General features: G+C 42.5%; 1 protein-coding gene across 2 annotated transcripts in view; it reads left to right on the top strand.

Moving 5' to 3' along the window:
• Pdk3 (pyruvate dehydrogenase kinase 3) overlaps positions 1 to 2,478 on the top strand; it is a 65,242-nt gene extending 62,764 nt beyond the window's left edge. For both annotated transcript variants that reach the window (XM_052732514.1, XM_052732525.1), the window contains one exon: positions 1,806 to 2,478. In XM_052732514.1, coding sequence (XP_052588474.1) covers positions 1,806 to 1,823 — 18 coding nt within the window. In that variant the 3' untranslated portion in view covers positions 1,824 to 2,478. The remainder of the gene's footprint in view (positions 1 to 1,805) is intronic.
• The last annotated feature ends 10,508 nt before the right edge of the window (positions 2,479 to 12,986 follow it).

The following is a 12,986-nucleotide window of genomic DNA, read 5'->3' as shown; positions in this document are numbered from 1 at the left end:
GGCCATTAATTCAAATTAATACTTCATAACATGGAGTAATTTAGATAGTCCAGAAGCCATCTTTCATAAGAGTCATTTGGGGTGTGGAATGATGGTATTAACTGAAAGGTGTTTTTAAGGCCATGCTTTAGCTGGGCATGGTGGCTCATGACTTTAATCCCAGCATATGAGAGGCAGAGGCAGATGGTCTCTGTCACTTTGAGGCCAGCCTGGTCTACAGAGCAAATTCCAGGCCATATAGAGTTAACATCCTGAGACCACAGTAAATAAATTAACATATTATATGCAAATTAAGGAAGAGCCTAAATTCCAGGATCTTGTTTTCAAACAAATTTAACAAAAGTGAAATACTAAAGTTGTGAACTTGGCAATTTAAAATTGTTAAGCTCTACAAATAGAATAATGGATAAACATGTGGGAAAAGATCTCAGGAGAGAAAGGAGAATAGAAAAGTCAGTGCTTATATTGAAAGAGGTCTAAAAAATGTATTCTGAACCTGAATAACTCTGGCTCTAACCCCTAACCCTGAGGTAACTCTAACCCTAACCCTGAGTTAAATCTAACCCTAACCCTGAGTTAACTCTAACCCTACCCCTGAGTTAAATCTAACCCTAACTCTGAGTTAATTCTAACCCTAACCCTAGCAGTCTTATTGAGATATAATTCACATACCATACAGTTTGCTCTTTTGAAGTATACAGTTGAGTCGTTTGGAGTATATTCAAAATTTTAACCCCCACTACTGCTCTAAATTCAGACTTCCTCAGACCATGTGCATTAGCACTCATTTTATAGTTTTGATCAAATTTTGTTGTTGTTTTATTTTGTTTGTTTAATTTTTTTTGAGACAGGGTCTCTACATAACTGTGGCTGTCCTGGAACTCACTCTGTAGCCCAGGCTGCCCTCTAATTCACAGAGATCCACCTGCCTCTGCTTCCTGAATGCTGGGATTAAAGGCATGTGCCACCATGCCCAGCTTCTAATCAAACTTAATTGTTAGTAAAGAACTCTTGTAAAATTTATATTGTTATACTCAGAGTCCCTCAAAGACCACCAAGAGACCAAATCCAATGTAAAAGGAGAGTCTTTGTATTGTTACAAGTTAACTTGGGACTCTGTCTGTCTGATGCAGCAGCAGAGCAGGAGAGACCCTGAGTAGCAATGGGGCAGGATTTTTGAAGCAAGGGGGGCTTGGGGTCTACAGACTATATAGGAACAGACTCAGGATTGGTTTATGCGAGTGGCAATCATGTTAGTAATTTTTAATTGGCTAGGGTTAGTTGGGGGTTACAGTTATCCATTTTAGGAGGGGCAGGCCTGGACAAGTCCCAGGCTTTGTTTTTGAGCTGCCATGGAGGCTGGCTGGCCTAGCACATACTGACTATGGAGCTGACTCAGTGGTCCAGGCTCTGTCCTTGACCCATGCACGCAGCTCTAAGTTGGTGAGGAGTCCCAGACAGTAAACAACTGGCTGAACCTTGAGCAGTCAGAGTACATGCAGAAAGGGAGCTACTGCAAGGACTATGTCTTTTGTTCACTGCCCTCCCAGAAACTGCTTGCTCAAGTCTCAGGAAACTGAAATTGAGACCTGATCTCTGAGAGAAGACTGAGCAGCCTATTATAGCATCTGCTTGGTCCTTTCAATATAAGTAATGAAATGCCACTTTCTCTGTAGTAACTACAGAAAGTAATTCTGAGTTAAGGCAGAGGTTTTGGAACTATCACTATAAATGTTCTGAGTAAGTTTTGGTTAAAATAGAGGAGGTTATACTCATGACCTCTCTATGGATTCTTTTCTTCATAGGGACAAGATGAAGACTAATAGAACTTTCTAGAAAGCCGAGTGCTGTGGTCGTCTCTGAAGAAAGATTATCTTCTGCAAGTTAACCAGAGACCCTTATTCTACCAACTCTTAACCGTGGCACTATTGTTATTCCCAGTGCTTGAATTTGTTGCTTCCTTTGTATTGGCTCAGTGTTTCCATGGAGTCCTTCCTGTAATCTACTCGTATCTTCTGCTAAAGTTGTAACCTAAGCAATTTTTCATGGTGACTTTCTGTGGCATCATTTACACCCATCACAAAAGAGCACAGAGCCTCCTTAGCGCTCTTGTACCCTCCACTCTGTATCTTGTCATGGAGTTTAGTGTCTGAAGTCTTCCCACAATTTTGAGCTCCTTCCTCATTCCAGATACAGCAATCCTCCTGTTGCAGTTTGTAACCTCCAGCTAGGGCCTGGGGAGTCTGGGAGTGGAAGGCATCAGTGGAGTACACCTTGAAAATTCAGTCCCAGGGTTCTTCCTGTCCTGTATATACATTCCCCCTTCACTCTCTGATTTAGACTTTGCCTACTTCCATCTGACTGTATTCTCACTGTGAGGTGTGGTACTTTCGCGTTAGAACCTATTCATCTGTATTATTTTTACTTTAAAGTTCATTTGCATACTTCTGTTCATTGATTAAAGCACTCTAAAAGTTGTCTTGGAATTTCTCACTTAACACCTTGGTTTGAAAGATTTTAAGTGAAAAACTACCTTCTGGTCAACATCAGACTTGTAAAGAGTCTCTGTGAAAGCTTCTCTAACCATTACTGTTTGTTTGCCATATGCAATTCCTCTTGTAGTCTTCTTAGGAGCTAGAAGTTCCTGTGGGATGCCCTTGACGCACTGTAACACAGATTGTCAGAGGCAAACGTTTTAGTTGAGTTTGAAAACTATTAGAGATCTTGATAGTTTTCATTGTCATCACTTTTTGCCAGTTTTAGAACTATCCACTCAATCTGATTTTTGTTTTTTGAGACACAGTTTCTTTGTGTAACAGCCCTGGCTGTCCTGGAACTCACTTGTAGACCAGGCTGACCTCAAACTCACACAGATATGCCTGTCTCTGCCTCCCAAGTGCTGAGATTAAAGGTGTGTGCTACCACTGCCTGGTCATCAATCTGATTTTTATAATCCCTTTTGCTGAAAGTTAGAAGTAGGAATTAGCAGAGGACCTGTGGTAAGGAAAGAGAAATGATGTGATATTTATCCTTAATAATAGAGGCTGAGAATCTGGAGTCAAACCAGTATCTAGCTTATTCAGGTCCCTGGTATGCGTTTCTCTGTTCATTATGATTTTTCATGTGCATGTCAGCTCCTCTTGATTACTGCTTTCATTTACTGTATGTATAAATGTTTCTGCCCAGTTTTTCAGTATGGAATCCAGATTTAGAAGTTTTAGTTTATAGCCAGGCATGGTGGTCCACACCTGAAATCTCAGTACTCCAAATGTTGAGGATCATGATCATAGCCTGGGCTATGTAACAAGATTTCCTCTCAAACAAAGTTTTAACTTGTATTGCTCCTGCTACATCGTTCCCCACTGCCACCACAGTGAAAGGCTTTGGCCTCACAGTTTTGCTGAAGTTGGCTCAGTTGTAACTTTGTTTTCTTTGGGTCACACAGCATCTGATTTTCTTTCAGTTCCTTGTACTACCTGAGTTCCTGGTAGCTCTTTTTTGTCATTATAAACCCCTCATTACAGAGCTGACATAGTCAAACAAAAGAAATGTTGATAAACTTCAAGAACCTGATGAGAGAGACTCATTGCTCACAGGGCTAAGTCAGTATCTTGATGACTAAGCCCTATGACTGTTTTCTTGTGAGGAAAAGCTGTGAGAATGATGATCCTTTACATTTAAAGACCCCGGCTGCCTTCGAAACACCAGAGAGTATGTCCATGTCTCGCTGAGTCTCAGTTCCAGTCATCTTCCTTTACACTTGCAAGTTTGACTGTGGGAGAAAGGCGGCAACAGAGTCATGCTGTGGCATCTCTCACCTTGCTTCAGCACTGTTTCTATTGTTTGAGGGCTGCCCATTGATTGTCACACTCCCACAACAAAAACCATGTAAGAGTTGGTTATGGCATAGAAAAACCTTGTCATGTTCTTTTAAAGTCTTTTTGAAAAGCCAGTTTTTGTTTAAATGACTGAAGGATTGAACCCACAGTCCTTCACTAACACTCTTGGGCATGTTAACTTAACTCATGTCCGTCTAAGCCCAGTGCATTCCTGCTGTTCCTGCCTTCCTGTCACCAATAATTTAACCTCAGCCCTAAAGCAGCCATAAGGAGACTTTCAGGAACATCCTGCATTCTCAAAGTTTATTCTCCCCTCGACTGGAGCATTGATGGAGCCTTTTCTGCTGACGGTGCATGATCCTCTGAGCTTAAGCATGTCTCTCTAGCTCTGTGACCTTCTAGATATATTACAAATTAATATTGACCTGTTTTCAGCGGAATTCTTCCTCATTTCTCTGTAATGCCCTCCAATTTGCACTCTTATTTTAAGTATTTGGGAGCCATGTATACTATTTGAAACAGTACCTGGCACACGGTAGGTACTTAATAGGTATTTATTGAGTCAAAGGATGAAAACTGATAGAAATCTGCAATGGTGGGTGTGGAAACATCTTTCTAAGTTCTTCAGATATCCCTAACTTCAAGTTGGTAGTGATTCAAGTCAAGAGCTGTGGCAGTATACTGAATTTCTTTTTATAGTACTAAGAGATGACTTTAAAATGTGGAGAAGTGACCGAATTAGAAATGGATCACAAGAGCCAACTGATTCTTTCTGTCTCTGAATATCTGGTTTTGAATTCATAATCCAAGGGCTTCTTTCTATGTAGTGATATGATTTTATAGCCCCTCTTAGAGATTCCAAAGAACTTAGGATCAGCAGCACCCCATGTGATCCTTACAGTGCCAGGAGGCAGGCTATGCAAAGTAGCTTTTCTTTTTCATCTGAATTCCAAAGCAGTTCAGTGACTTGCCAAGGAGACATGGCAAGTGCTTGGGCCTTCCTGTTCCTAGGCCAGTGCTCTGAACAATATGTCAAGTGGTTAGAGTGGTCTCTTTGGAGGAATTCTTGGGCATATTAATCCTCGAGGATGGTCGGTAAATCAGCAATTTTCTGTAATGCGAGGCAGTTACACTCAGGATAAGTTTCCTTTGGTGTGTTTCCATTCTGGCACAGTTAGAGGAGACAAGTGGATTCGGCAGCTTTTGCCTTGTAAAACAGACAACTTCAGACTAGTGTAGGTCATGACTAGAGTTTATATTCGAATGAGATCAGTGCTTGCTGCCAGCCTTTTTGTACAAAGCTTCTACATTTGGAAGTTGATGGTTTTGTGTTTTGGTAGACTCAATTACAGACTCAATTAGATGCTCTTGCACATTCTTTCTATTGCCATTACTTACAATAATAGCTCGGCTGCCTATCAGAACCTCGGATCACATTCTTTCCCCTACATTATCCACCCCCCACCCCCGCCCAGACAGTTTCTCTGTGTAACGGCCCTAACTGTCCTGGAACTCCTTTGTGGACCAGGCTGGCCTTGAACTCAGAGAGATCCACCTGCCTCTGCCTCCCGAGTGCTGGGATCAAAGGTGTGCGCCACCGCCGCCCGGCCTCCACTACATTCTTTAGAGACTTTATTGTTTATATCTGCTGGTGCTCTGAAGCCCTTGAGTACAGATGGGTTTTTCTTTCAGTTTTGTAGACAACGTGCTTGCTTGGCATGGTTGCATGTTTATCCTTGATACTTCGTAACTTCATTTCAGTAGAGCTCAAGGTTGGTAGTTGTCTGTTGGCTTTTCCTGATACACAGTGAGCACTAGTCACATATTGGGCCTTATGGCACTCTGTATCATTTTGTACTGTTGTGTTCTTCAGAAACGTGGTTCTCTCTCAGCTTTGGGTTACCCATCTTTCACATTTGTCTTTTGTATGGCTTTCATGTCCTTGTCTTCCTTCGTGTGTGATTTTCCACCCCTTGGGTCTTATCCTCCATTTCCCCAACTTGTTTTCTCTACTGTTTGTTGGTTGGTTGGTTGGTTGGTTGGTTGGTTGGTTTTGCTAGGCCTCATGGCTTGCTTTCACTTCTGTCATATTCGTATTTTTTTTTTAATTTACATCTCTTAGCTCATTATGTTAGTCCTCTTTGATGCCTTATGTCTTTGAGGACTAAGCCATTTGGTCTCAAATTTTCAGGGTTTCTGAAATCATTTTTTTTTCCAGAATGTATTTGTGTATCTTTTGCTTACTCTGTCAGGCACACTCCCGGAGACCATGCTGTGGGCTTGTGGCTCTTATTAATTTCATCATAGATCATTTTTTTGCTCAGTTTTTAGACATGTGTGCTGGCCAGGGGGGATAGAACACTTACACAAACATATATTTATTCTGCTGTCTTTCCCGGTGGTCCAGATGCTTAAACATTGACTTTCAAGATAATGTCCTTCATAATCTATATGTTAGTAAACAGAAGGAACCGATATTGCCAGCAGGGGAGCACCATTAACAGTTTAATCAATGAAGGAGTTTTGTTTGCTGTTCTGGATGAAAAGATAACTTTTAACTCCAGTTCCTGTCACACTGATTAGAGAAAGCGGTACCTTCTGGTTGGAAAATAGATGGGACGTGTGAAATTTTAATGAACTTGAGACCTTATCAGCCATTGACAATGATTAATTTGTTAGTTAAATATGGCAGAATACTTCAAACTAGGGCATAATCAGAGTTATCAAGAGAAGTATAAGCTTGTTTTATTAGCAGTTTGTAGGCCGCCTCACTGAGGGTGTTGACCATTCTAAGAGCTTCACTGTGACATGTTTTCTGTCTTTTCAGTCAACCATTTTAAAATGTGGTTCATTAAGAAATAGAAAACTCTGTTGGTCCTGCTGATATACATACCCCTGTAATCCCAGCATGCAGGAGGTAAAGGCTGGAGCAAAGTGTAAAGCCAACCTGGGCTATATAGTGAGAACCTGTGTGAAAAGAGAGGAGAGGGAGAATGAGGGAGGGGAAGAATGGAAGGAAGAACACAGGAGAAGAGGCGAGGGAGGATGTAAGGAAAGAGGCATGAAGGCTTCATTATGGCTTATTCTTGTGATTTGTAGTTTGTAGGTCTGGGGCCTACCACAGAAGAACATGGGATAATGCTGTGAAAGTGTATTTGCAGGTAGATCATGAGGTAAGGGCTTATTTAGAATGCTTGTAGAACTGAAACTTCCTTGCCTCAGTAGCCAGACAGTCTAGTAGACAGCCAGCAGCAAACTTTAACTTCCGAGCTCCCATACCACAATCAAGGACCACAAATGATAGCCTTGCAGCATCCACTGAACTGTGCATAAGGCTGAGCATTCCCTGAGGTCAGTCTGCCTTGTGCTGTGCTGTGCTGTTGTGAAATAGATGATTGAACACAGCTGTCCTCAGCTAAGGGACACTAGAAGTGAAGGTGGCAGGTAGAGGAGTCACGGAAAAGAAGATGTGGTGCAGTCTTCGGTTTCAACAATACATTGTCTCTACCACATGCTGGAAACTACACTCACTGCTGGCCATGTGACACTGATCAAAGCAGAGTGAGATCCCTGCCTCATGAACTCCTGTTCTAGTAGGGACAAGATAGAGTCATTTCCTGCTTCCCTTGGGAAACAAGCACTGCGGGGAAAATGAAAGACTTCAGTTTCATGAAGCACAGGCGTATTCTTCGGAGAAGGGAGTGTTCGTGATTTCCCGTTACTTTCTCCTTTTAATCTATCAGTCGGAAGTGTGAGAGTCTGTCTGCTGTGCCTGACTCTTCACTCTACTCTGTGGGGTCCCTGCTGGGGTCCTTGTACTACAGCTTCAGTAGAGAGTGGGACTGAGCCCATTCCAGTCATTGTCTCCCTGGCCAACAGGGAGTGTGGTCAGCTGAGAGGGGCCAGCTTTCACAATCAAATCTCACCACAGGTTCGGATACATCTTTTTAGGACTTCACAAATGACCATTTAAGGACCAGTGAGATGGTTGAGCTGGTAAGGGTGCTTGCCGTCAAGACTGGTGACCTGAGTTCAGTCTTCAGGTCCCACACGGTCGAAGGGGAGAACCAGCTGCTGCAAGTTGTCCACTAGCCTCTGCACAGATGCTGGGGCACATGAATTCTCACACACTAAATAAATGCAATAGTGTTTTAGTCAGACGCTTAGAAGTATCTGGCTAATGAGACTAGAGTTAAAATTGCTGCTGGTCAGGAGGGGTTCCTGTTTAACACTTCAACTCATTTCAGAGGTGGAGGAAGGGGATCCAAGAAGGCTTCCCTCTGAAATCTACCAGTTGATAGCAGCTATGTGCACTTGCCAAAATGAAGGTGATATTCCAGCCACAGAAGTCTATTGGAACCTCTACTTCCATATTTCTGTTCCTGAAATGGGGACATGAATTCCTCATGTCTGCACGGTAGTTTGAAGTGGCTGGAACATGGGCTGTCAGCTGGTGTATGCCACACAGCTCCCTGGCAGAAGATTCACTTTCCCTCAGAGGGAATATTCGAGGTCCAGTGGGGACTTGTTCTCCAGGCCCACCTCTCTGACTCCTTGGGACAGATCTGAGTGCTCCAGCAGTGAGGCTTTACTCATTCGGGAAGGGGATAGAGTGTCCCCTTTAGTAGTGTCCATAGGTCCATCCAATTTCCCACCCTTTAAACTGCCTGATTTTCCATCGACAGAATCACTCTGGAGCATCGGGACTGAAAGTCTGCAGATATTTGGTAGTTCTGTACCTGTATTAAAGGAAAGCATGCCTCATCTCACAATATCCTTTGAGTATTTTAATGAAGTCGACATAGCCCGTATGTGCAGTTTGCTGTACAGAAATTTACCCAGATTGCCGAACTGACCCCAGTTCTCAGCACGCTTGCTCCTTAAGTGTAGGTGACGTCAGGCACAGTACCAACCAGTTCAAAGTGGTGACATCAGCCTTTGATGGAGGTCTGTCCACAAGTCTCTTGGAAGTGAAAGGAAATAAAGCTTGATGTGTGGAGTCTCGTGGTCCAGTTAGGACGATTGGGTTTTGGCTGAGACATTTAAAAACCACTAGAGAGTTGAGATGGGAAGAACAGATCCGGGACGTGTACAGTGAAAAAGAGTATGAACTTAACCTGAAAAAAAAAGTCTCTCTTCTAGAAATCTCTCAGTGACATTTGGATTAATCAGGCATAATTAAATGTAGTTAGGTTTTTGTCAGATTGTAGTTCAAAATAATATTCATCTATGGAGAGGGTAATATATTCTGTAGAAATTTTATTAAGCGTTTTAGTTAAGCAAACAGTAAGGAGAACAAAATCAGCCTCAGGAAGGTTAATTACTAAAAACACAGAGGATAGTAGATTATGTAAATCATTTTAATTTTGAATACCATGGCTTGGGCTTTAATTTACATAGAGAGGTATTTTGGATTTGTTTTTCACATTCTATTTTTCAAAAGTACCAAATTATACTTGCATTCTTTAAAAGTTCTAATCACTCCAGGCTTCCATTAAGCTTGCTCTAACTTTTTCCTATTATAGTTTGCACAAATGAAGAGTTACAGTTTCCTTCCAGTGAATTCTCTTAGGATTCTACCTCGTTTGTGTAAATGATGAGAACTATGTGTTTAGTTCTTCACCGAATGGTGGCTTTAAGGGAAATACCAGGGGAGAGCGTGTACCAGGGAGAGCGTGTACCAGGGGAGAGCATGTACCAGGGGAGAGTGTGTACCAGGGGAGAGCGTGTACCAGGGAGAGCATGTACCAGGGGAGAGCGTGTACCAGGGAGAGCGTGTACCAGGGGAGAGCGTGTACCAGGGGAGAGCATGTACCAGGGAGAGCGTGTACCAGGGAGAGCATGTACCAGGGGAGAGCGTGTACCAGGGGAGAGCGTGTACCAGGGAGAGCGTATACCAGGGGAGAGTGTGTACCAGGGGAGAGCGTGTACCAGGGGAGAGCGTGTACCAGGGAGAGCGTGTACCAGGGAGAGCGTGTACCAGGGGAGAGCGTGTATCAGGGGAGAGCGTTTTGTACCAGGGAGAACGTGTACCAGGGGAGAGCGTGTACCAGGGAGAGCGTGTACCAGGGGAGAGCATGTACCAGGGGAGAGCGTGTATCAGGGGATCAGTATGAAAGATTCAGCCCAGACGTGCCTTCCTGCAAGTGCTCACTTGAAATTTAAAACAATAAGATGAAACTTAGATCAAATTGTTTTCGGATGTTCTTTCTTTCTGAGTAAAGGCTTTTCTCTCACCTTGCCTGTCTCAGGGAATGGCTCTGATAAGATCTGCAACTGTTTTGTTCAGATATAGTACTCGTCTAAATTTCCCAGGGAGGGTTTCAAAGGTATTGTCATCTCAGCAATATAAGCTTACCCGGGAAACCTGAACTTGTCCTTTTTGAAAGAAGTGACACCCAGATTCCCTTTGTGTAGGATGGAGATGTGTCTAACACCCTTTGAGATTTTCATTGAACCCCCCCCCCCCCCCCGGCAGTTTATTCCTGTTCGGCCAATTGTTTAGTAACTTTTCAGCGAAGGCTCTGTACTCATTTGGAACTGGCTTCTTTTGAGATGGTAAGCTTTCAATTAAAAGAACACCCCATTAAGTCATTCTGACTTCCTTTAAAAGTGCCTATTAATTTCAGTGCTCTGGATAACTTTTGCAGATGTCAGAGATCCTGTATGTGCGGTAACTAAGCAATGCTTGCCCTGCAGTTTGCTCAGTAAAAAGATACCAGAGTCTGGCAGGTGGGACTGGTCTAACTGCTTCCAATTCAACTTGACATCACAAATTAATTTAAAATGGCACAGTTCCAATAGAATGCACATTAATAACAGAACTACATTATGTTTAAAATGATCTTACCTTCAGATTCTTGATAAAGAAAAATAGAATATTAATGTTCAGTATAAACTCTGTTTTGAGTATTGATGCATGCTAGCCTCAAAGAAATTGTGAGAGTTAACTGTGATGATATGTCAGTGACACTTATTTAGCCATGCTGAATGTCATATCCAGAAAGAGGTTGTGGACTCAGGGTTAGTATCAAATGTGATATTGTTTACATTGTGACATCCCTTTCCCCTAATTTCCATTTTCTTTTTGTCATTCAAACTATTTGAGAAACTTCAATCTTTATTTTTGAAACTAAAAATCCTTATATATTTTTAGGAAGAACTGACTCATGCCTTTAACTTAAATGTTGAGCTTACTATCCCACATCTTGAATTAGGATGTGTCAGCCTATTGGCAACTGAAGCTTGTCACTATAGGGATGTGAGAAGACTTGAGACTGTCTGCCACTCAAGAGGCACCAGGCTGGATCGTGAAGCCCCACTTGGCAAGTCCTTTCAGGAGGCAGAATTTTCCCAGCTGTTTATCCAGCATGAAAAGGGAAATAGAAGGCACAGTCTAGAAGACCCTGTATCTGCTCCCTTTCTTGTTGGGCGTTTATATAACTTCCTGGGGAAAACATCACAACATCATTTGGATCCTTTTCACATAAAAAGTTCCTCTTAGAGATGACACATGATTTAGACCAATAAAATTTTTTAAGACTAATAAGTGTATGGACTCGGGTGGACAGCAGAGGCAAAGTTTACCTACAATGTATAAAGCACTAAGTGATTTCAAACTTGCAAGGACCTGGGCTGGGGATGTAGCGCAGCGGCTGAGCGCTTCGATGGCTTGTGTGGAGGCCTGCCTTCTACCCCTAGCATTGAAAACAGAGGAAACAAATGACTGTGAATTATACTACGTGTTGCAGGAATTGGCTCCTATTGTCCCCACAGCTTCCCTTTTGTTCATTGTTCCAGATGCTTCTCTCTTTACTCTGTACTCAGAATTGGAGCTCGAGTTGTGCTTGAGTCAGTCCTGGACAAGGACACTTTAGAAGAAAGGGATGGCCAGCCCTAATCTCTGCTGAATTTGTGCTTTGACTTTATTTGAAGTCATAATTGCTGCTTATGGTTTAGAAACAGAGCATTTGCTGTTCCAAGTTCCCACCCAAGTGCTTGAAATGAAACTGTTTCCTTAGAACACAACTTGGGAATGCCTAGGAGATGCTTGAACTAGGCGAAAGAGGTGTGAGTGAAAAGTTCAACACTTTGCCAGGTTCTCTTTGTAACTCCTTGACTTATTAGTGTTGTCTAAATGGAATAATTGCTGGTTTGATAAGAGACAAATATTAACTTACACATGTAATAAATGTCCATTGCAGTTTGTACCCATAAGTTCAAGTCTGACCTGATTCACTCCGTGCCTCTGTTGACTTAGTCCCAGTAATGAATGTACACACATGTCCACAGTTCCCAAGCAACCTTGTGTTTCGCAGAATGGAGCTCAACCCCATAAGTTATGCTGTCATGAATGAAGAATGACTAGATGGGGTCATTTGTCACTCTGTGTTCCACAGACAGAAGTGTGTTGTGACTGTTGGAAAAACACAACCGGAGACCTGTGTGACTTGGACCACGCTCCTCTTGAGTTGCTGAGCAATGTTGTTTGTCATAACCAGACCTACCCTGCCTCACATGGGCAGTTCTGTACCCTGGTAACCAGAACAATAAAGTGGCAGTTGTTTTTCATGGCTCATTAGTGTGGTGTTTTCTGAGCTCTCTGCGTTCTCTGTGTCCTCATCGCTCTCTCGTAGATAAACTTTACCTTCTGTCTCTGAAGTTTGACACATAAGCAGCAGCAGGCTCCTTTGCAAGTTGCCTAGGATGCACAAGGACACTGATGAGTTCTTTTGATTGATCAAAGTAAAAAAATCATAATTTGTGTTCTCTGTAGCAAAGGACGCTGAAAGCACGTTTTTAGGGCATACCCATCCTATGTGTAAACAGGAAATTCATAGCAGTAAATGTTCATAAATATGGCCCACGTGTGGGGGAAGTGGACCATATGCTGTCCAGTCAGGACACTGTTAAACGAAAGGAACACTGTTATGCTGTAGACCGTGTAAAGAGGTATAAACTTGTTCTGGCCAAACCACCTACATCAGAATTACCTGAAATAACTAAATGTGAAGCCCCAAATCTTCTCTTCACTCTCTTGACTCACATTCCCTGGGGTTATGGCTCAGAAATATTAATAAGTGCTTCAGGAGAGTGATTTTAGAGGTGCGAATTCGGGAGCTTCTGCAACAGTGTTCTGAAGATATT

This window comes from Peromyscus californicus, unplaced genomic scaffold (genome assembly GCF_007827085.1).
Source record: "Peromyscus californicus insignis strain IS unplaced genomic scaffold, ASM782708v3 Scaffold_10__1_contigs__length_136768540, whole genome shotgun sequence".
In the NCBI taxonomy this organism is placed as follows: Eukaryota; Metazoa; Chordata; class Mammalia; order Rodentia; family Cricetidae; genus Peromyscus; species Peromyscus californicus.
The sequence above is the reverse complement of the archived record's forward strand: the minus strand, read 5'-3'. Positions and strand labels throughout refer to the sequence as shown.